Here is a 25,115-nt window from a genome sequence, read left to right on the forward strand (position 1 = left end):
GAGGTGGGTAGGGTCGGGCAATGTAGCCTCCTGTGGCGGAGCCCTGTGGTTCCTACTCCGGGAGAATACCACAGTATGGTTCTTTAACGTGCGAGGAACGTGGCATCTTTCCCAACACGGTGCACCACTATGGTTTGCGGTCAAGTTTTCCGTATTATAGCCTGACAACCCCAGCATGTGACACGACAGGGGTACCCCATTCCACCATCTGGGGCACACATCCGCAATATAGTCTGTATACATAAATGCATTATATATATATATATATATATATATATATATATATATATATGAATGGTGTCAGTTTATTGACAATAAATAAATTCCTAACAATTCCGTAGTGAAAACATTTTACAAAAGATAGATAAATTTTTGAAACTATGACAAAAAGGAATTCGCTGTAAATGGTTAGTTGAAATTCGCGCCAAATTTCAGGTAGTGATTATTTCCCTTGTATCTCACAACTTTGGATTTTGATACCTATGTGGCCATCAAATAAACTCAAATTTGTTTGTTGAATAGATCTTCTGAATATAGATAATCTGGTAAAATTTCTATTCATTCGAAGAATGTTTTAATCTTTGCCATTTAAGGAGATTTTGTCAGTCAAGAAAATATTTCTAAGGTTAAGCAACACATGCGCAAATGCGCTTCCGGGTATATACAGGAAGCAAAGGAGGGCGTTATTTTTATCAGAGTACAACAGAAGTGCCGGTAACCCTTCCCCTCTAACCAATTTGTCAAGGGTAGGTTTTAAAACAAAGTTATAAGTTAAGTCTATTTTACTTAACCAACAATGCACCCGTTCACAGACAAAGTTAAGGTGTTAAATTTGATGCTCACCCACGTTCTTTGCTTGTTTTCAGATGGCCTTTCGTATGCGAACGTCGAAATACCGGCATGTATTTGGACAGCCGTTAAAGAGAGATCAGTGTTATGACAATATAAGGATTTCTAAAATTTCTTGGGACACTAGATTTTGCTGCGTGAACCCTAAATTTGTCGCCATCATCACAGAGGCTGCTGGAGGAGGGTCATTCTTAGTACAGCCCGTTGGAAGGGTGAGTCATGTTGTCATTTGGGATGATGCTGTTGATGATTAATTTGTTTATTTTTGAGTGATGCATATAAATTATTCACATTTTGTGCAATTGTTATTGCATTTATTTTTAGAAAGATTTGATTGTACATGATGTTGCAGGTGTAATATTTTAAGTTCTGTAAAAGATTATCGTAAAGTAATTTTAATGTAATGTTAGACGGGTGAAAACTGAAATGCTCTTGAAGAAACATTTATTTTATACATCTAGTCAGCTGCTTGGTCCCATTAAATCCTGATCCGACTTTCGTTTGTTCCATTGTGACATTGTGATATTGAGGGAGTTGGAGATACAATTACAAGTAGTTCACTTGCCTGAAGCCCCTTTCTGCTATCTTACAGATTTTTTGGGTCTATGGTATATCCTTGATTTTCATTTTACAATTTTTGTACTTTTCTACTCTAGCTTCCATTGGGAGCATAATGTTAAGATTTTAAATACTCTGTTGAATTAATGCAAATATTGAATTAACATACATCGTACATACATGTGCAATGTATAAGATTCCCAGATCTCCAGAGAAGGGTAGTAATTGAGTAAGTACTCAATTGAAATCGGCAAAAACCCAATTGTTTTGGGATTTAAAGAGTCATAAAACCCAACAGCGAAAGATAGACACCCAATTTAAAAAAAGTTAAAGGATGAAAAGAGTAAGAAAGAATAACAATATATTTGGTAGGAGCTCTACTTAGTCTGTTTTTCTTCCTAAAGGCTGATCATTTTATAGCATTTTAATGTGCTTCATAAGTCTTAACATGAAAAACTTAATTGTATCAATTGTGATCTGATCAGTTACTAACTTCATATTATTACTGAGACAGAAAGCATGATAATTTGCTAAATAAAATTACGTAATTTGTTATCACCCAATATACAAATGTACGTGAGAAATGAAGGGTGATTTCACTCATTTGACCAATTCTTATCTGAAGTTCTTCTTCATGTCCATTTAGTTTTCAGCATTTAAGTTTTGTTACTATTTTATTTCTAATTGAAATTAATTATGGTAAGGCACAGTGAATACATGAGCATCAGTAAAATTTGAACAGATAACTTATGCATAAAAAGTACTCTTTGGACACCAGTTAAGCTATACTAACTTATGGGCAAAAAAAATCATTTTTCCAACCCCCTCTGTTGTTTTTCCTTAATAAATCTACATGTATGATCATGCTAACTATGGCACTATACGTAAATGTACATGTATATTTTCTTTACTTGCTACCTGTTCATGTACTCCATGTAACAGTTTGTGTATTTTGTAGAACATAAATCCATAAAATATACATTGTAAAAACATCTATGCTTAAAGCCTTTAATTTCTTCAAGTAACCAGACAAGTACAACTTCATATGACACACAAACAGGAAGGATGTGTTGAGAAGTAACTCAACTTGAGGAAGTAATGTTACTTGTACATTTGTACCTTGTAGTTGTATGTATGTCTGTATTTTATTTAAGTACATGTATTGGGACAGGAACTTTAAAAGATTATTTAATCAGATTAATTACTTTTTATCTGTATAGTTACATGTAACAACAATGAAAAAGGAAATAAGTTTCTGTAATTTGATGATAAAGTTTAAAGTTGAGGAAAGATTGTATTTATCTTCAATGTTGCTCGGAGCCATTGAAAGAACTTGATATTATGAATGAGCATTTAGTTTTTAATGGATTTATTTCTTAAAAAATGCACATGTCAAATTCCTAAATTCTGTCAACCCATATAAAACTTTTAACATAAGGTTGCTCTTTAAGTTTGCTGAATACTTTATTAGTAAATCCTGAAGTTACTGTGTTAATTATGAAGTAGCGGTCTTTGTAAGAATCAGGCAAACTCTGTAAAATGTGATACACTCCAAAAAAGGATACACATTTTTTTGTTGTTGAGTTGCTTTATAGGTCTATATTATGAAATGTGAAATTATTTATTCCAATCTGCTTGCTCTTAGGAGATAATTTACATTGAAAATCCAATCATTTACAGAGTTAACTCCCTTAATTTTGAATTCTATTGTAAATTCTTTGTAATTTATATCACCTATGAACAGAGATTTTATGAAAAGCCACATGTTCATTTCTTGTTACTATAACATTTTGTAACAAAATATCAAATATAAAAATATGTAGGCGTTTCACCCATAGATCACATTTTTCATGAATCTTAGCTGAAGTGATACTTACTGTGATATTGTCATTTATTGAAATTATAATACATGTATATCAGGACATTCTTTTTGGCTATTCTTTTTGTCTATTGTCTGGAGTTTTTCCTTTCAGTTTGGTAATTTTGATATTACCCTTTATTGTAGTTATAGTCTGAAATACAATTAAAATTTTTGTGATAGGCGACATCAAGTTAATTTGTAGATTCTTATCTACCAATAACTAAAACAATTTGTAAAATCTTATTCCCACTGACGAATTCTTTGAAGAAATCCTGGAAACGTGTACTTTCGGTTATGTTTGTGCCATACCAAGGCCTTATTTCTTGAATTCCCCTTATAATGCGACTAACAAGGGAAACATCCTGAGATCTGCAGAAAAATATCAAGATATTCAATAAAAAGTACACCACGTTACTTGTTTTTTTACCAGAAGTCTATAGTATTGTGTATAAGTAGGGTCATGACGGATACAGAAATTAAAGAAATCTGAAATTTTGAGACACCGTAAAAAAATAAAAGAATTTGGGGCAGGCGGGATGATAATCTACAAATTAACTTGATTTGGTCTTACATGTACATATATTTAGAAAATCTACAAATGTAGCATCAGTCCTGTTAAAAATTCAAAAGTGCAAGTGAAGTTTCAATTAGTGCAAGGTTGGTCAGTCATGAAAACATAATCGGTGCTCTCCAAAAGATTTAAGGATAGCATCCTGGTAGCCCTTGAATATATATAGCATCTTGCGTCTAAAATTATAGCACCTTATTTGTATGGGTTCTTATGGGAAGTCCTTTTCAGATAGCAACCTGGTAAAAAAAATAGCATCAGGGCAATATGTGATGCTTTATGGTTCTGGGGAGATCGATGTTAAAAGCATACCAATAATGCTGCATCTGAATTTACGTCTGTTAGTAATTTTAACACATACAATGTAATGTAATTCTGGTTTCTGTCTTTGTTTTTTCCTGTCTCTTTGTTAATCAAAAAAGCTGTTTTCACAAAAATGTCCCTCTTTTTTCATGACTGAAGGCCAAATATTCTTCATAAGACCTACAGAATGGGATAAACCAAAATCATTGCCCCATTTTGTACCTTGTTTAAAACATACACATATCATTTAGTCATTTTCAATTGACCTGCTCAGTCTTCATATTTGAAATATTTTTTGTACATTTATGTAAAAGTACTTACATTTGTACATGTACATGTAGTTGTAAGTATACATGTAGTATCATATTTCAGGAGCTTTTTGAAGCGCTGAGTTCCTTTGTAATTATTTTCAGTATCCCACACATAGTACAGGATTTAATATTATGCATCTTTGATGTGTGTCTTTAAACTTACAATTTCCTTCTCTTTCAATGAAATATATGTACAGTGAAACCTGCCTATACTGAATCCTATTTGTCTGGTTAAGACAGGTATTTGGTTTATCCAGGTTCAAATATATTGAAATTTGTTCATTTCATGAATACATGTAGATTTTTGCAAAATACTTTAAAAAGATCAATTTTTTGGTCTGTCATTTGGTCAGAAATAAATACTACTCAAACAAAATGAGACAGACAGACAGACAACAGTTTCAGAATGTGTGATTAATGTTAATAAAATCTCTTTTCTCTATTTTAGCAATTTCATTACTGTATCATGTATATCTGTTAGTAACTGCAGGTACTAGAAAGTTATTTTTGTAATATATGACATTAAATGATTGGCCAATATCCAGTCCTAAGTATAGACTGTTGATTCTATTCATACATACCAAAATTGCTCTTGTACTTGTAACTGTTGCCATCCTGGAATTTGAACTTCAAACTTCATGTACAAGTATCAGACAATTTATTGTTAATTTGATTTTTGTTATGAAATCTTTTCCTCATTCTTACATGTACAAATGCACAAATGTGTTAGTACTTTGTGCTCATTATTAAAGTACTTACAAATGTACTTAGATGTCATTTCCTCATGCTATAAAACCAAAGTAAACCTTCATTCATTGGTGTAATACTTTATACTATAGTAAGTGCTGAGAGTTATACAAATAAACTGAATAACGGTCTGTATGTCTGTCTGTCCATCATTCCATCCATCCAAATTTTGTCATACTCAACTCTCAATTGATGGATTGATTTGAAATTAGGGACATAGCTTTACATGTAGATGGAGTACAAAAATGTATTTGTTGTAAGCGATTTAGATCATGATGGAGTATACATGTACATGTATGATGTAAGTGATTTAGATGGAGTATATGTACATGTATGTTGTAAGCAATTTAGATGGAGTATTCATGTATGTTGTAAGCAATTTAGATGGAGTATTCATGTATGTTGTGAGTCATTTTGGTTTCTGTCCCATATCAATATGCTGTTTTGTGAGACTTTACCATTTTTCACTGTAATGAACACATGGTATATACCTAGCATGGCAACCCATGCAACTTCTTGTTGTTTACGACTTTCCTGATTGCAACCAATTTCTTTTCTATAAATTGGAAGTCATTGCAATATTCTAATTTAGAGCTACATTTTCAAATATGAGTGTACATGTAACTGCTATTTCAGGTTTCTTGGCAGGAGTGATCATACTTTAGTGACTGAGTAATCACTATCCTATGTATATAGATTTCCTTATTTACTCATTGCTATTTTCAACATAAATATTAAATTATGTTAAATGTGGATAGATTTTTGTGTTGTGGTATTTTGTGACCAGGGGTTCAAATTTACTTTCGTGAATGATAGGCCCAGGACTTTTTTGCATCATAAATAAAAGGTCCTCTTATAAGAAATTGAAAGGTCTTCAATAAGAGTAAACATAAATATGGTAGGTCCCAGAACCTAGGTAGATGATATTTCGAAGGTCCTGCATCAGAAATTGAGTGTCCAGGACCTTTGACCTATGCTAATTTGAACCCCTGGTGACTTTTTTGTTGGGAGAAAGTCCGAGAGTAAAATAACCAAATTTATTTCACAGTGTGAAATATTGAAAATTTTTACACAGCGAACATTCAGTATATCACTGCTATCTATATAATAATGGTAATTGTAACATGTCACATATTCACCATTATTCATGTTAGCATTGTCATACAAAAATGTAGCATCTGAATATACTATAAATGGAAAGAATTGCATCATAATAGACTAGCTGGTTTAATCTAGCTGAGTACTTGATATTCTTTGCTGTGCATGTTAAAATTTACTTATGGAGGCAACATCACTTGCATGGGTGTGGGGTTGGGGGGAAATTTTTCTTGCAACTTGTTGTTATTTGTATAATAAATCAATTATCTTGCAGATCAGGAACATGCTTATAATTATTTTTTCAGACTGGAAGAGTTGAAAGAGATTGTCCACTGGTCTCTGGTCATAAGGCTGCTGTACTTGATATAGAATGGTGTCCACACAATGATAACATCATTGCTAGTGGATCTGAGGACTGTTATGTCAAAATATGGGAAATTCCAGATGGTGGACTTACAAAAACAATAGATGAACCTGTTGTTGATTTATTTGGTCACCAGAAAAGAGTTGGTATTGTAAGATGGCATCCAACTGCTCACAATATACTACTCAGTGCAGGTTTATAGTACTAGTTACTTCTTTTTTCATTGATATAAATTCTTTCAGTTTCACAAAATACATATTTTTGAAAGTTAAATTTTAAACCTGTAAATATAAATTGAATACATGTACATTCCTAAATTGAACATAGACTTCAGTCTGAAAGGAATTGGATTTAGACAGATTTGTTGGTACTTTCTATCTTGAAAACTGACCAATTTAAAATGTTTAAGCACAAGGGAAGTTTTCTGCATGACCCTGCAAATTTAACTAAGTAAAGGACAGTGCAACCAAGTTGATTTTCGGTCATATTCATTGTATAATATTTGGATCATTATATTTTTTTACAGGTAGTGACAACATGATTTTGATCTGGAATGTAGGAACCCAAGAAATTATAACACAAATAGATGCACCAGACCAAATCCTTTCAGCAACATGGAATTTTGATGGATCAAAGTTCTGTGCTTCATTTAAAGACAAAATGCTCAGAATCTATGATCCTAGAAAGGCAGAGCTAATTGCTGTAAGTATGAACTAGTATATTTTATTAACTTCTGCAGGGGTTCAAGTTTGTATTCCAGGTGTGGAAGTCCTGGACTTTTCCGAGTTTGAAATCAGTAAACTACTAATTAAATGAACTCAATGAAATTTGTTGAAGCCTCAGAAATTTTAAAGGTTGTAGGTCGGAAACTGAGGCTCTTTGACTTCAGCACTACTTTGAACCCTGGCTACTGGCTTGAGGGTTTGTTCAATTCTTTCAATGAAGGACAGTGTAAAAGTAGTGTTGATGCATAATTTTGGGAAATAATATGATGTGCGGCATGCAGCTTCAGCACCAGTGGTTGAATCATAAGATAGACTGTTTTCTTGGGTACCCATGCATTTACTGTTCTACTAACATATCTAATACCATGGTTCTAAGGTCCTCCATTTTTTAGGAAGCCTCATTACCCTTTTTTCTCACCATATCAATAATAAATACCTGGAAAGCTACTCTCATATATTTTCTTGGTATGTGCTATGTATAAAGGTTACTTTTCTCTTTTTGGGAACAGTAAATATGTAATAGAGTTATGCCCCCTTCACTGAGGATTGGTTAGATTTAGATGAGTGTTTAGTTTACCAAGGTTCAACATATATCTAAACTAATATAAAAAAGGTCTGGTTTTGAGAGGTTTCAGGATTATTCAGGGTCCAGTTAAGGAGGTTTCAGTGAACAGATTTTACTGGTCTGTCTGTTTTTTATACCCCCAAATGGGAGTATATAGTGATAGGGTTGTCTGTAATTTTAAGACATAAATTTAAAAATCTGTTTAAGACTCCAGGGGATTTTTAGAGAATTTCATGATTATGTCTTCTATTTTTTTTTCATTTGTGCTTAATTAATTTTTGTTACAGGAAACGAAAGCCCATGATGGAGCAAAGCCAACCAATGCTGTGTATCTTAAAGGTGGTAAAATATTCACATGTGGTTTCTCAAAAATGAGTTCAAGACAGTATGCATTGTGGGATGAGGTGAGTTTTGACCATTAAATAGGTCTTATGAAAAATAAGGGGAACATTGGGATGGGTCAGGGAAAATTGAAGAATATTTTTATATCTTGATTTAATGTTGAATGTGTGGAACACTGATTCAGGTTTTTGAATATAAGATGAAAAAGAGTATCTTCAAACGAAAGCAAACAGTCTTAGCGAGTCATCATATCAAAATATATTACTGAAAATATTCAGATTTCATTCTCAAATACAAATGTATGATGGTCTAAATTTGTTGTCTAATAAAGATAACTCCGCTCAAAAGTCAATAAAAGATACACACATGTAATGTATGTTCAGTGATGTCTGAAAATGACAGGGCAACTTTCAGTAGTCACTTTTATTGGTAATTTAAGACAAAGTGAGTGACATCAGTTTGCAAAGTAGCATAGGCTTTGTCTAATGAAAATTGATTAATTTGCTTAATTTAGTCTTCTCAAGGTCTCTTAAACTACTAACAGATCTAATTAATAACACAACAGACTTTACTGTCTAAATTTCAGACAACAAACCCCTACCCTTAATATGAAAAGAATTTTATAAAAGATACAATGGCTTGGAAGCAAAATTTCTGCAAGCCTGCCTCAGTTTTTACCTGCATTTGCTGGTGGATTGGTTTCAGTTTCGTTGACTGACACAAAGGCATTAATATTGAACTTTTGATATAATAATTTGTTGAGGTGTTTTGAAAGCTGTTTTAGTAACTTTGTTATAAGACATAAGTGTGAGAACTGTTTTATTTCAGTATCAATATATATTATTTTGAAAGATGACAGAGATATCTCTTGAATTTTCTCATATCGGGTCAATGACCCCATTCTCTTGTGACATGATATGGGTGATTTCAAATAATACATTAGGCCAATATTATGAATACAGCATTATTTTCACATGAAAAAAAATGGGCCATTGGCCCATGCATCCATAATAATTTGGGTCGTTATCACATTTTAGGGGCAATGGCCCATGACCCCATCCCAAAGTAACAGATGACTTAAATTATCATTTTGTTTTCCAGAATAACATGACAAAAGAGTTAATGAGAGATGAAATTGACAACAGTAATGGTGTGATGTTCCCTTTCTATGACCCGGATACCAGTATGGTTTATATATTAGGCAGGGTAAGTAATATTGTACATATGCAATACAAGGAATGAAGCCTCATTGTCTGATCTATGCGAACCAGAGTTTTGTTAAAAGCAATGTGAAACAAAATGTTGCTAATGACAAGTTTTGTTTGTACTCCATATTTTACGTATACAAAAACCGAAAAACATGATGTTCTATTCTTTTTTTTTTTTTTTTAAGTTTTGGTGAGGGTTTTTTTTTTTCAGGAGTTAATAGCTTTGAATGGTCATCCAATAAAATATTATAGGGAACAAACATAAAAATTTCAGTACATAAAATTACTTGCCTTTCTAAAATTTAGCTTGTATATTGTAGTGTTTTTTTCTTGCAGTTGCCCGATAATATTTGTCATTATAGGATGTACAATCCTCTCTTTATAGTGTAAAAATTAAACAAACATTAAACTCCAAAATTCCAAATTGAAAAGATCATTAAAATTTTCAAACAACGAAGTCAACATTAAAGATGCATTGAAAGTTACTAGTAGGATTTCCTGATATGGAAGATGGTAAAACAATCATAGAGACATCAATGTTTTCCACAGTATATGCAACCATACTTGGTTTGTTTCCTTTTGTCTTATTGGTTGGACTGTAATCTCATATGACACATGGCACCAGCTTTTTGTTTGGAAGGTTCATGGTAGATGTTTCTGTGAAAGACAAGCTTCCACTGGCACTAGTAATGGACATCCCATACGTACTGACCCCCCTGTGTACCCACCAATCAATCCTGCAACAGCTTTAGAAAAATCCAAGAAGATCAATGATCTTCTGTGTGGTCCTCAGTAATTCCCTAAGATTTGACTTGACTGTACCACAGACACCGGTGATTTTCAAATTAATCATTTAGTAAAGCAGGTGTTTCATGATGACATGAGGCATCATACGGCCGTAGCCCGGTGATGCCTTGAGGCATCATGCGCTTTGAATGGGTTAATTCTCTTGTTGATTCCCCTTATGAAATGTAATGTTCCACCCCCTTCAGGGTAATATCTTTGGGTTAGCCCTGAAATGTGGGCTAGAGGCATTATCAACATTTCAGGCAATACCACTGTCTCTTGAATTATCAATTTAATGTAATAATGTGCACTACTTAAATAACTAATGTATAATCAAATATCAGCATTTCCAATGAAATTTGAGAGAATGTGAAATTAATACTCTTGATGATTACACTTCTCAATTACAACAGAGTTGTACAAGTAGATTAGCATCAAAGATATTTGAGTGTAATAAAAGTAATATTTTTATTAATCCTTTTCTTTTTAAGGGTGACAGTATTATAAGATATTATGAAGTAACAGAAGAGGCTCCATACGTACATTTCCTGAATTTGTACCAAAGTAAAGATGCTCAGAGAGGTTTTGGGTGGATGCCAAAACGAGGATTGAATGTTAATAATTGTGAAATTGCTAGGTATGAATTAAGTCTCCCCTACATCAGTGGGAAGACTTATTGTTGTACTGTCTGTCTGTCTGTCTGTCACACTTTCAAGGTCACACTTTTATAAGCACAACTCATTGGAAACATGGATCTGTAGACGGTCAAAAATGTTGGTCATTGACTGACAAATTTTACAAATGACTGACGACAATTTTCCAATATCGGACATAAAAGAATTGTCAACCCTTATAAATTACAGTCTGCGTGGTTTTATTAGTGTATTTTAGCCGATGTGCAGCCACCTGTGACTGTGATTTACCTGTAACTGATTAGTTGATTGCATAATTGAATTATACAGCCCGTTGCCTACACGAATTAGTTGAAGTAACTTATCCGAGAATCTTCATACATTTATTAATTAAGAAAAAAGATTGACAAGTCCACAATTTTCCTGCTGATCATTTAGAGGTAATGAAAGCACATGGAACTGAAACTTCGAATTAGTCGTACATGTAGTTTGTAATTATTAATTTGTTGGTTGAATCGTTTTAACACAGAAGTCAACAGACCATTTAAATCAATAGACTAAATGTGTTTGCGATTTTCTTTTATAAATAATCAACATTTTTTTCATCACTTGGAAGTTTTCGGCTGTTTGCCTGTGTGATGAAAAAGTTCGAGAGATACGATGTTTTGTTTACATGTTGGAACATCCACGTACTCGTTCACTCGCTCTGATATTTTGTAAAAGACAGATGATGTGATGAAATAACACACTTTCCAATATTTATCTTAAAATAACTACATACAAAGTTTATTTTCGATCTGAGCATGTAAAAAGACTGACTAAAACGTCAGCTGAAGTTTGATAAAATGTCCGGCATGGGCTGTCAAAATTTCCGGACCCTTGATTGGAAATTTATGCACCAAATTTCATGAAACTTTGTAGGAAGTTTGGACATGATATGCAGTTGTGCATATTTCCAAGAATAATGTTCCACTGAAATTTTGGGACTTATACCCCTTTGAACTATTGAACAGGGTATTTGTATGCAAAAACAAAGTTTAATTAGTTTTTTTTCCTTTTTCTTTATTCTATGAATAAGGAAACAGCTACCTGGTGAACCAGAAATTATACTTTTTATAAAGGTTAACTTTTCCTGAAAAGGAATACTGCTGATATGATAACATTTGATATCAGAAACAATATCAATAATAGGAGTAATGTTTAAATTATTTTATACATACATTGAAATCTGTCTAAACTGAACCCTGAATAATCTGAAAACCAGCTGGAACCATACGTTTTCAAAATCCCCTCGTATCAGTATAAATGAATTTCCAAGTTTGCGAGATCATGAACATTTTCACATGTATCACTATAAATATGCAGGTACCTTCAGCTAACAGACTCATTTTTATAGGTGTTGAAATATCTGTTGAACATATAATAAGCATTTCTTGTGTGTCAAGGCTGTATGTAAGGCCTTTTTTGTAGTGAGGCAAAATACTTTTGCTGAGTGCTGCGAGACAAACAAATTTCAGCAGGTTTCTGGGGGCCATTTCCTGGTATATTTCCATTTTAAAATGCCAGAATTTTTTGCAAGATGTTTTAAAAATTTTCGATATAGAAAAACTTATTTCCTTATTTTAGTGACTGAGTAAACATAACTAGTAACAAGGATTCAATAAGTGTTGTTCTCCCTATTCAAGATGATTCAGCTGGCTGAAATTAAACCAGCGATTGAAGAATTACATGTTAATAGGTGTTACCAGAATTAAAGGGGGAGCGAGGCCAGTCAAGAAATTTTTCTTTTTTCACAAGTTCCCCCAAATGTAAAATTTCTTTCCTCGCTTTGCTTGGCCTTCAATTTAGGTAACACTTACTTACATTTAATCCTTCATCTGCTGCTGGTTTGACTTAAGCCAGTGGACCACATTGAATAGGGATAACATACTTATTGAATTAATTAATCATTATACTTATTGATCATCTATACACTTTGCATGAAATATAGTTCTAACTCCATGAACTCAGTTAGAATTGTGCTTATGAAAAATTGAAAATCTTATTGGTCAAAATCTTTGTGAGGCAACTGCTTCGCTTGCCACAATGTGTTTGAAAGAGTTAGGTAATAGAAATGAGTGGTTTTTTTTTATTTTTCCAGGTTTTACAAACTACACAATAATGGTCTGTGTGAAATTATACCATTCACAGTACCTAGAAAGGTATGGAATATTTTATTAGCAGTGTTTCAGGATTTTTTAAAATAAAAGGTTAAAAAGAGGAATTTAACTTTAAATGAAAACAGACTTTTCCATTGCTCCAAATTTTTAGATTTTGAAATAAAAAAAATATTGCAGTTAACAGGAAAGATTTAGTGATGAGGAAAAGTTTTTTTTTGGTCATGACCAAGGAGCTACTGAGCCAAATGTGCTACATGTGATTACAAATCATATTGTGCTTGATTCACATGAATATCATATTGTGCTTGATTCACATGAATATCATATTGTGCTTGATTCATATGATTATCATATTGTGCTTGATTCACATGATTATCATATTGTGCTTGATTCACATGATTATCATATTGTGCTTGATTCATATGATTATCATATTGTGCTCGATTCATATGATTACCATATGCTGCAAATTATATGATTCCTATGTGTAATACTTTTGGCTTTGATCATGTTTTACTGGAATAAACCTATGATAATTTATTAAAGTTGTTTTGTGTGATTTGTTTCCTAAGCTATTATTTACTTTTATAGTCTGAGTTATTCCAAGACGATTTATATCCAGATACAGCTGGCGATGATCCAGCCTTGACTGCAGAAGAATGGATTGAGGGTAAAAATGCAGGACCTAAATTAGTATGTTTTTTTTCCCCATGTTTTAATTTTATTGTTATTTAAGTAGACACAATGGCAGTTTGTTTTTTTCCTTACACCTAATTACCAACAAAAATAAAATAACACAGCACCATCTTTCATTATCTAAGATTTAACCTTGAGTAAAGTAAGAATCAGCCTGTCTTAAAAACATCAGTTTGTCAGTGTAAGGAACAAAAAATCAGATTTATCATAAGTAAAAGATGTTTTACATAATTTTCTGACAGTTATTGTAAGCTTCCTCTCCCCCCCCCAAAAAAAAAAGAAATAAAAGAAATAAAACCTACTTACTGTGAAAGTACTTTAATTCGTGGATCGGGGAAGAAACACAAGTTCAGAGATTCTTGAATTTGTGGTTTTGAAATTTTCAGTACACACATCAGTGGGAATCTACCATTCGTTGGGAACCTAATTTCGGAGTTTGACCTACCCACGAAAACCATGAAAATTGGTACCCTACAAACAATAGTACTTTCACAGTAATTCTAATACACCTGTATCTCGAGTATGCTGCATTAGTTGACCAACAGTTATGATTTATGTATTCTCTTCTTCATAATGTTTATTTTGTTTTTCAGATATCTCTTAAAGATGGATATGTTCCAACACAGAAAGAACACAAAGTAGCTAGAAAATCAACTATACTGGACAAACCAAAACCATCCCCAACACAGGCAGCCGCTACCACCAACTCCACGTCAGCCCCTGCAAGGTCATCTGCTGGAGACTCAGCTTCTGACGCTTCTGGTGCAGCGCTACCTCCAGTGAGTATACCCAAATTAGGTGGCTGGCTTTGCGTATGTGATAAAATATTATTTCTTTATTTAACTTGCCAGGCTTCAAAGCTGTATACTAAAGAATTCAAGTACATCATAAAAAATTTTTATTGCACTGTTTATAAAATTATTATTGAGATCTTCCACTTGTTTTCTTGTGAATAAAACTATTTTGTTGAGCTTTGAATCTCCTCAGGGCGCATATCTTTAATAGGGGAAAGCCTTAACACAATATTCAACATGAAATCCAAGAAATGATAAACTTCAGTTTCTCCGAAACTACATTTGATAGTAAAATTATATGGTAAAAGTTCCTTTCAGTTTTTGAAAAAAATTTTTTTTTTCTTCTGCAAGTTAAATGAAACAGTTGATTAAAAAAGAAAGCACTCCATTTTATTATTAATTGAAATATTGTTTTTTTTTGGTTAAGAGAATGAATTGGGTTAATTTATGTGTCTTGAAAAAATACAGTGGAACAAATAGCTTTCAGAATGGGATATGTCTCCTTAAAATGATAACCCTGTGGAATGTATACTCATTATAAAAAATGCAGCATGTCAAGTATTATTTTATGCCTACAAGTGGGTTGTGAAATTACCAGAACTGTTGGAATACTGATTTTCCTGTACTTTCAAATGTTGGGAGTTCCATAAGCCATCAGAATCGGTTTAGTGGCTGAAAGTTTTTATGTTGGTCTTTCAGGTTTTATATGGCTGTCTTCTATGTGTTTGGAACTACCTTAAATTGTGAGAGTTGGTTTAATCACATCTCTTCTAAAAATAACCTTAGAAATCCTTAAGCACCCAATATTGATTTTTTTATGTTAAAGGAAAGTTTTAAAAGATGAAATTTTATGGACTTTTGAATTCCTTGTGTTTGGGATAAACGTTTACGTGTACAACTGGTTTTTTAAAGAAAAGCTCTTTAAGTGAGAAAATGTTGGATCTAGGATCAAACAGTTACTCCATGTAATCAACATTTTACTAGATAGAAAAGAAAAAGACAGGAATAGGTAGTATTTCTCCTCAATTTGGTGACTTCTCATTCCATATATTTTAACATACTGCTGTTTTCAACTTTCAGATCTGTAATATAGTTTCTTATATTATTTTTTGCATGTATACTTTTAATGACATAATATTTGTATTTGTGTGTGACAGGGCTTCGATCCACAGGGTATCTTAGAAGACATTAGGAAACTCAAATTAATTGTTAAAGCACATGAAAAACGCATAAAGACACTTGAAGAAAAATTAGCTCAATATGAAGCTAACTCAACTGAGGAGGAAGAAGATGGAGAGAAATGCTAAAACGTATATTTATTTATGTTTCCTTTTCGTGTGTATGCAGTGTGGTTTTAGCTGTTGTAGTCAAGAGTGCTTTGCATGAAATTTAATGCCCCGCGCCATCAGGTTTTTGGTCTGTCGTCTTTTCAATACTTCTTTCTTCTAAGTGAACCATTTTAATGAAGATGGAATTTAATCATTGATTGTGAATCTTAAAGCATATTTTCTGCCAAAATTAAGATTTCTGATATAATAGAAAATTTATTTTTCAGACCAAAAGGTAATGTCCGGGGCGTCTGTGTCACATTTTCACATATTTCATTTTGATATGAAAAACAAATTAAATGGTTTAATGTTTAAAGGTAGAAAGTTCAATAATAGTTATAGACCATATATTATACCTCCCTCTTAAATGCATAACATTCCCATCTTAGAATGTATCATATGTATCATGTGCAAGTTTTATGTCAAATGTCACAATACCATGTATTGTGTTTGTTCATTCAGAAAATTTCTACGATTCTTTTAATTAAGTTCAGATTGTTTTCATAAATTAATAATCAAAATATACAAATTTTAAAACATAATTTAAATTGTTAAAAAGTATGAAGAAAGTTAATATTTTTTTAATTTAGAACTTATCATGTTTCTTCTTAATTTCCTGAAATGTGTACTTATTTTGTGCTTTAAGCTGAATCATGTTTGCTTGTGTTGAGGAGGTGTATAAAATTCATTTACTCTTTAATGAACAAGACATTGTGAAAAATGTTTTATTTGTACACAACAACCATTTAATTTGTGTGCATGAAGCCAACTTCTGGGAAAGGAAATAATCTGTGTGTATTTTGATGAAGTCATAGTAATCTGCATTTTACTGCAGTTTCATTTAAGTTCTTTTTTTGTAGTTAAGCATAACTTAACTTATTAGGCAAGGTTTTCGCATTTAATGGGCCAGGTTTATTTAAAAAAAATGGATAAACATATTTTTTAAAGTCAAAAACTGAATTATGATTACTTTACTTAGTCTGTTTAAAAAGTCTTCCTTAAAAGAAGTGGCTAAATGCATTGAAGTATGTGTGTAATATACTGCACATGTCCAAAATATTACAGCGATTTATATAATTCACTTCAGGTAATAAAGTTGGTCTTCTGTTGATTGAATGACCATTACCTGATGAAATGTTTTAGGTAATTAACCTGACAGTTACAAGGAGATGTTAACTTTCTATCATTTCATAGGTATCATAATCTACGTTAGATAAAAAGTTAAAATATCTTTATCAGTTTTCCAGTTATATCAGAAGTTGGGAAGTTCATCAGGCGATTGTCATTTAATCAGTGGAAGACCAACTTTTTTACGCTGAATTTAACCATAATATTTGCTGTAATATTGTAGGCAGTCCCATTTAAACAAAGCAAGTTAGGGAACAAAGCACATTTGAAGGAGGAAGTTTTTTAAAACCGTACTTTTGTTTATTTGTTTTGTTTGTTTTTTTTTTTTTTTACTCAAGAAGTAGTTTGACTTTTAAAGGTTGTATCTATTTGGTACTACTTAAAGAAAAAAGCAATTGAGTCTGTATTTAGCCAAAATAAAATTCTTATGTATGTACTCATAAGCCCGAAAAAAAAATAATTTTTATGGGAAATCTGAATCTACCCTGTTTTTTTTTTTAATTTTACACTCAGTTCGGTCAAAGTTTAAACTTCATTGGTTGGCTTCATAAAGTATGAAATTTAGACTATCTGAACTTCTAAGTTACATTATAGTTTCTAAAATATGAAATGTTTGACATGGGACTGCCATTTTAACCCTTTGTGGAATTTTGTATCTTGTATTTTATTTTCAGCATGTTATGGTGATGGGCATAAATATCCATAATTAGACAAATTGTTATTTTAACACTAGATACAATAAACTCATTTCATTTTGTTTAGTTTATATAATTAGCTGCTTTAGTTTTCAGCATATACTCTCCACACTTCATTTGTATACTGTTGAGGTGTACTGGTATACATGTACATGCATTTTAGTCAGGTATTAACCAGTAATGAAATAGAAAATAAGGTTACTATTGAAATATAGTTATATATACATGTATATATGCCTAATGAGCAATGTTGTAGGTACATAGTACTAATGGTCCATGCTTTTTTATATGAACACAAAAAATTACGATCGTTTTATGTTCTGAAATGGTCGCTGTTGTCGTATGCATTGTTGTCGTCATTGTTAATATTTTTGTATCTATGCAATAACTTTTAGTTATAGTGAATTGAATATATTGTTAATTGCTGCTAGAGGAAGCTTGCTATTTGAAATGGGGTGACTGGCCCTAATTGTTCTTCAGAAAAGGGCCAAAAGTGTAAAATACATGTAGGTGTAAAATTAAAAATTAAAATTAATGTTAAAGGTGTATTTTTCATTCATTTTTTTAGTCTGTTTCATATAATATTCTATATTAATTATATTTAAAAGGTGTTAAATAGCATTTATCATTTTTAGTCTATCTTGTCTATAGGGGTTAAAGTGGAGCCACTCCCTGAAAATCAAGTTTTTTATTTCTGGTCCAATTTTGAATATTTTTTTTCTCACTAGATTCCTAATAAAAGTCCTTACTGGTATTTTTCAATCAATATTGGAATATTTATACCCCACACATCGATGTTGCAAAGGACATAATGTTTTTGGCCCGTCCGTCAGTCCATCTTCAGTTTTCTGGACTTTTTTTTTAACACTTGCAGATATTGACATGATTTTTGGTATATAAGTTTACCATGATAAGTTACAGGTCAAGTTTGACTTTTGTTCCGCTCTGATGATTTTTACCGAAATAACGGGCCTTGAACTTAGCAAAATTCAAAGAAAGAAACGTTTTTTGGACTTTTTTTCTGAACACTTGCAGATAATGACATGATTTTTAGTATATAATTCACCATAAGATAAAGGTAAAGTGTAGGTTTTGTTCCGCTACAATGATATTTACATTGGATTAACTTAAACTCAAACAAATCATAGTCAGGAGTTTGAAACTACCATTCTGAGTAACATAATTTAGTTAGAAGATAAAAGGTCCAAAGCCTGAAAAAAAAACACTCTTATTCCTTTTTTATCAGGTCCTTCTATGTTTATTTCTCTTACGAACAAAATTACTTGAGTATCCAACATTGGGACATGTGGGGTATGTGAGTGCGCTCACTAAGGTTCTTTAATTCTCACAGTTTTTGAATAATAAAGGGTCAAAGGGGCCAAAATTGTCATTTTTGTTTCGGAAAGACTTTTAATCTGATTTTAATGATTTTTGTTGTAAATTGTTCCTCTTTATAAGGACTCTATCATTAACTGTTTTTGAGATAGTTAGGTACAAAGTTTACCATTTAAGCACATTAAAAGCAAAACTTTTTACTGAAGTTGAATTTCATAACATTGTGCAATATTGTATCCAAATTGGTTGTTTAGTCCATAATGAAGTTTAAGTCTCTAAGTTTGAAGGTCACAAAACTAATATTGTATGCACACTTGCCCTAAGTGAACAGAATTCAACTGGCTGCAGTCATATTATACTATACTCGGCAAAGCTTTTTATCTTATTCTTTAATTTTGGTATTTCATTAAAATTGTTTTGTGTCCTTTTTTTCCATGAAAGTGCCAGAGCATGTAGTTTTACCCTCCTTCATTTCCCCATTCCACTTTAAACTGCAGACTTGGAGATTCTGAGTTAACTTTAGATACATTTCCCTTGTAAAGTTGATTGTATTTAGGATCACAAAACTTAAAACATGTGACTTTTGTTTAGATACCTTTTCCTTGTAAAGTAGATTACAGAACTAAAAACACATGACTTTTGTAATGTGAACTTTTTAAATTTTGTAAGTGATAATTTGTGTGACCTATACAATCATTGAATATGTAATATTTCAGTCTGATTTTGGATGAAGCTTAAGATCAGTAATTATCATGATTTAAACTGATTAAATCAAATGTGTTCAGTACTGGTTAGTAGAGGGAAAAAACAGGTGTGTGTAAAGGACTCTAATGTATATAATAAACTTACATTTCATAGAATTGTGATATTTTACTTTGCAGAGGTCACCAGCAGTCAACCAAGAAATCCAAAACTTAAAACAGATGATTGAAAATCAGAATAAACAAATTAAGGAATTGACAAGTAAGGTTACTGCCCTTGAAAAAGCCGCCACAAGCAAGGGTGTTGTTGAAAATGACGAAACTCTCGGACATGAAGAAGACCAAACTGGCGAGTAGATATAAACATGGAAATTCATCTGTTCATGACTGCTGATGAACAATTTTGTGGTATTAAGACATTTTATCGTTGAGGATTAATTGACTTTATTGTAATTTAAATTTTTGCTGCATGTAATATTATGGCGAGCTAACTCTTCTACATATTTATATATATTAGCACAATTATTTATATATAGCAGTAATGATTGTGAAAGCTGGTACAAATTTGAACAAATTTAGTTGGATTTTAAAGTCTAAGCATTAAGATAGAAGAATTTTAGTATAGAGTAAAATGCATTAGAAAGTGAATACTGAAGTTTGCTTCAAGTTGATATTTCATATTTTGTCTGATTTAAGTTTTTGGCCATTTGTTTGAAATTTTTTAATAATAAAATTTATAGAGCATATGTGGCCTAACAGTCCAACTTAAATTAGCCATGCCATTTTGTTGATTGTTCCTCAAAGTGTCTGATATCTGAAATGGAAAAAAGCTGGGTCAGCATTGTTGTGACTTAAAACAGAAGATTTAGACCTTGCAAATGTATGAGGAGTGATAAACATGGTGTGTTTATTTTGAGTTAGACCATACAATGGAAGGGAATCAAAATATATGATAGATAGTATAGCTGCACTGCTGGCCTATATTCTCCCTAACTGCCAAATATTTCACAAATGCAATTTGTAATGTATTCATTGTTGTCTTGTGTTATTCATTTTTTTTCCAGTAGCTATATTTTTTTCTTTGTTTGTGAAGTTTAAATTTGTTATTTTGATTGTTATAGTTAAAAATGGCTTATAATTGTCTCCCTTGTTCTTGTGAGCGGGCTTTTGCAGTTTGTTACAAGTATTTTTTATTACAATTTGGAGTCATGAGCCATTACTTATGAAAATGCTCACAAGCGTAAATATGAAAATTTATCCATGAGTTAAAATTTGTTTTTTACCTCCATTTCTTTAAAAAGAAATTACCTTTTAAATCCTGTACTTAATTGGATTGCAACCTCTAAGCAAAAAAAAAAAAAAAACATTGGTAAGAGTTGACCTATAGATTAAACAGTTCCTCAAGTAACATCTGATCAGAAGTTCATAGTTGTCTATTTATTGACCTTATTCAGTTTATACACAATTTAGTACTGTGAAAAATTTCTAAACCAAACTGTTTTTTGGACTGAGAGATTTGTTCTGATTGGGAAGGTGTTCTTTTGACAGATTCAAGAAGTATTAAAACGGATACAAATGGATTTCAGAAGATGTTTGGTTTACGCTGGTGATCAGTTTAGACATGGTTTGGTTTAGACAGGTTTCACTGTACTGGAGAAAAAAGAAACTGGGCAGGATTTGAGTCAGTGATTTTAGTTTCATTATCCTGTTATTTTTATCACCATTGATTTCCAATGATCCAGTTTTAGTATATCAACATCATGACATTCTTAGCATTCCATAGCTATATTGTTGATATTTATTTGTAAATATAGTTTTTCTGTACAAAAATGGATTTTAGATATTAGACTTTATACATAGCATATTTTTTATAGTAAAGTGCTATATGATGAGTTATTGGAGTAATGTTTGTTTTGTGACAGTCTCAGGTTTCATGACCAATTTCCTCAGAAATGCTTTGATAGGGGCTGTTCCATTTAACATTCATAATTGATGTGTACCTAGTGAATTCCCAAGTCCAAACAGTCTATGGGCCAGTTTTTCATAAAGATATAATCACTGAACAAAAGTTAATCTGTGGATAATACAATTTATACAAGTTTTTCAGTAGAAAATGATTGTTTCTGGGAATAAGTTTATAACAATTAGTCCCAAGTAGATAGTGTGAAGATAACTGTGCATAGGGGAGCATTCTAGTTTAAAACACCCTTGATGAAATAAAAAAAAAACATGTTTCATTATTTTTGTGTCAATTTTAAGAATATCATTATTTTTTTAAAAAGAAATATAATTAAATTTCACCTACAACATATGGAAATTAATTGATAGTATGGTACACAACTGTTTTAACAACAAGACTGAACTTAGGAACAACACGTTAATAGAACAGCCCTGTTCTCTTTTTTTTTCATCTGTTAATGCCAAATATTCTTCTTTTTCTCACAACTTTGCAGATCATAAACTTAATATGCTGAAATAATAGCTGTAAAACACGCTCTTCTAGATTGTGGTCTGTTATCATAAACGCAATATACCGCAAGCTAGAAAATAGGATTTTTATTATGAATTAATAATATGATACTTAATGCTTTTTGTAACTCATCTGTGAACAATAACTGCATTTCTCGTATGTTTACTCATTCTTTTTTTTTTGTTACAGAGAAAAAAAAAGTTCGTGAAATTATTGTACTGTGAATTTTTATTAATTACTGTTTTTGACATTTCTTTGATTTTTATTAATTCGTATGTTCTTGCATTAACATTACACTTACTGTAAATGTAATTATTTTTGCAGTTGCAAATTTTCACTAATTATGTCAACTGTACACATTAGTGAGTATTTATTCTTATGGTTTTAAAAAGAAAACAGTTCATAGTGTTGAAAATCGGTTGAGTTAGTACTATTTTTTGCACTTGTCTATCCGCCTTGGAAATAGTGAGAATTAGTATACCACGAAAATTAATGTGTTTACAGTACAAAATATATTACTTTGATTCAGTTACGGAAAAATTTGCATATTTTAGAACAAACTGCTCATATCAATTGCTATCCCATCAATATGTTCCCTTGCAGAGTGATGTTGCGCTTTCATTTCTAGTCTCAATTGTGTATTTATTCAATTTTTGTAAGCTTTGCATTTTGTACTTGTATTGAGTTGAGATTAGTTTAAGGTAGTATAAAGATGTAGATATCATTATAACAACAATTAATAAAGTGTAGGGTTGGAAAAATTTCATCAGACTAACAATGTCCATGTCTTCAAAGTGTAAATTGCCTTTTAACAATTAAATCAAATAGTATCATCTGTGTTTGTATTTAAATATAACCTTCAAATATTTGTGAATTTATTTGAAATTTGTGTGTGTGGGTGTGGGGGGGGGGGTTCACGTATTAACAACTCAATAAAAATTCATAAATTTCTTATAAATTTCTATTGTTAGTTACATGTATCTGATCATTTGAACTAGGTCACGACTTTCTGGAATTTTACAGACATAAGCTTCCCATTGGAGATGTCTGATGCATGTGAAAAAAAAACAAACTGCAATACTTTACTACGTATATACAGTATTGGCAATTTGGTGTAAATTTATATGTTGTGCAGTGCATTTGGAACAAACTGGTTACTCATATTGAGTGGAGTTAGGCTAAGAACTCTTGCTGAATTTGAAATAAACTATATTAGTTCAAAGTCCATTTTTATGCTTCCACATTTCATACTTATTCACTGAATAAATGAGTAAGGATTATTTTTTGAAGCTTTTAAGTTTTGAAGTTTTCTTCTTGCTACCTCTGAGAAGGGAAAATATTTTTAAAAAATATTTTTTGTTCTCTTGTTTACTCCACAATAAATACATGTACAGTAAAAAAAAAAACTTGTTTTATGGAAAGTTCTACAAAATGTGTGATCAGAATGATGGTGAACGAGGCTGACAGATTTAAAGTGCTATTATAATTTGCCTCCTCTGTGCATAATGGTAAGGGGTTGATTTTTTCAACTATGTACACTGAAGTCCAATTTAATTTGAATGATATACAAGAAGTCCCATTTGCTTTAACAATGATTTCATATTTCTAGTAGACGGATGATACCAAATTACTCCAGCTATGATATTGTTATTAGCAAGTCATTCTGTTATAAAACAATAAAATATATTCACAAAATTTTGATTTCATACAAAAATGAATGTTTATTTTAATAAATATCTAATTTAATTATGATTTAGAATGTTGAATATTTTTATTTATGTGACTGTATAGTGTGGAAGTTTTGTGCCATATACATGTATTTGTAAATTAAAGGATGGTTCAATACAACTTTAAGGAATTTTTTCTTGAAAAATAAACAATTGAACAATTTGTTTGATTGAAAGAATATTCATTTCTTGACAAGAAGCAGCAAACACATGGTTTTTTAATTCTGAGGATTTCTGTATATAACTCTATACTAATTTATTTGGATACCTATTAAATGTTTTTGGCCATATAAAATAATCTGTACAGTACACAATTAAGGGAATTTATGAGAACATGCATGTAAATGCATATTGCAGTGAATAATATGCTACAATTGAGCTATTTGGCCACATTGAGATGGTCCGTGTACATGCTTTTTATGCATCATGTTATGTCTCATGCATTGTCTTTCATTACAGGTCACAACTTCACTTCCGGTTTAAATAGTCAGCTATTGGTCATTTGTATATTTTGTTGATATAATGCAATAAAATCATACTCAATCTTATTGAAGTTTTTATTTTATATGACCATAACAAAGGTTGTAGCCTTTTTACGTAGTACTTGTGGATAAGAATTAAAGCCATAAAGTGGTTGGAAAAACTTTTTAGCTCATCTGGCCATAGGCCTTGTGAGCTTTTGCCGTCACTTGGCATCTGTCTTTCGTCGTCGTTAACAATTTTCAAAACTCCTCTCCTCGGAAACTACGACTAAACAGAACCAAACTTTATATGAATGTTCCTTCGGGTGTTTTACATAGAACTAATGTGGGGATTTTTGATCCGTCGAAAAACATGGCCACCGTTACTAAAAAAAGAAGTTTGGGTTTTTTGCATATATCTCCAATACCGATAGGTTTAGCCGAATTCTATCAATTGCTGTAATGATCCTCATTATAAGGCTTACAAAAGTCTGCATTGGGTCAAAGTTGTCAGATTACCCCGTGTTACAGTTATTACCCTCGAAAGGTGACAAATGATGTTTTTTTTTTATAGTTTTCAGACAATATCTTGAAAACGTGTAGAGTTATTACCCTCGAAAGGTGACAAATGATGTTTTTTTTATAGTTTTCAGACAATATCTTGAAAACTGATAGATAGAAAGATACTTTCAGTTGTTGAAATG

General features: G+C 31.7%; 1 protein-coding gene across 3 annotated transcripts; it reads left to right on the forward strand.

The window, feature by feature from the left end:
• Positions 1-649: 649 nt before the first annotated feature.
• Positions 650-24,498, forward strand: LOC148607551 (coronin-1B-like). Of its 3 annotated transcripts, XM_088547220.1 has the most exons (12): positions 650-746; positions 867-1,061; positions 6,601-6,853; positions 7,186-7,361; positions 8,237-8,353; positions 9,393-9,497; positions 10,777-10,922; positions 13,058-13,118; positions 13,668-13,769; positions 14,366-14,551; positions 15,724-15,876; positions 19,934-21,649. In XM_088547220.1, exons 2-11 carry the CDS (start codon positions 867-869, stop codon positions 15,871-15,873), a joined length of 1,491 nt encoding a protein of 496 aa, XP_088403346.1. In that variant the 5' UTR covers positions 650-746; the 3' UTR covers positions 15,874-15,876; positions 19,934-21,649. The 3 variants fall into 3 exon arrangements, with proteins under 3 accessions (XP_088403346.1, XP_088403345.1, XP_088403347.1); XM_088547219.1 differs by lacking the exon at positions 15,724-15,876 and having other exon boundaries at positions 19,934-24,498; XM_088547221.1 differs by lacking the exons at positions 650-746; positions 867-1,061; positions 15,724-15,876 and adding an exon at positions 2,491-2,535 and having other exon boundaries at positions 19,934-21,057.
• The last annotated feature ends 617 nt before the right edge of the window (positions 24,499-25,115 follow it).

The sequence above is a fragment of the Perna viridis genome, chromosome 9 (assembly GCF_037379345.1).
Source record: "Perna viridis isolate PV_CMFRI_1.1 ecotype Kerala chromosome 9, ASM3737934v1, whole genome shotgun sequence".
NCBI lineage: Eukaryota > Metazoa > Mollusca > Bivalvia > Mytilida > Mytilidae > Perna > Perna viridis.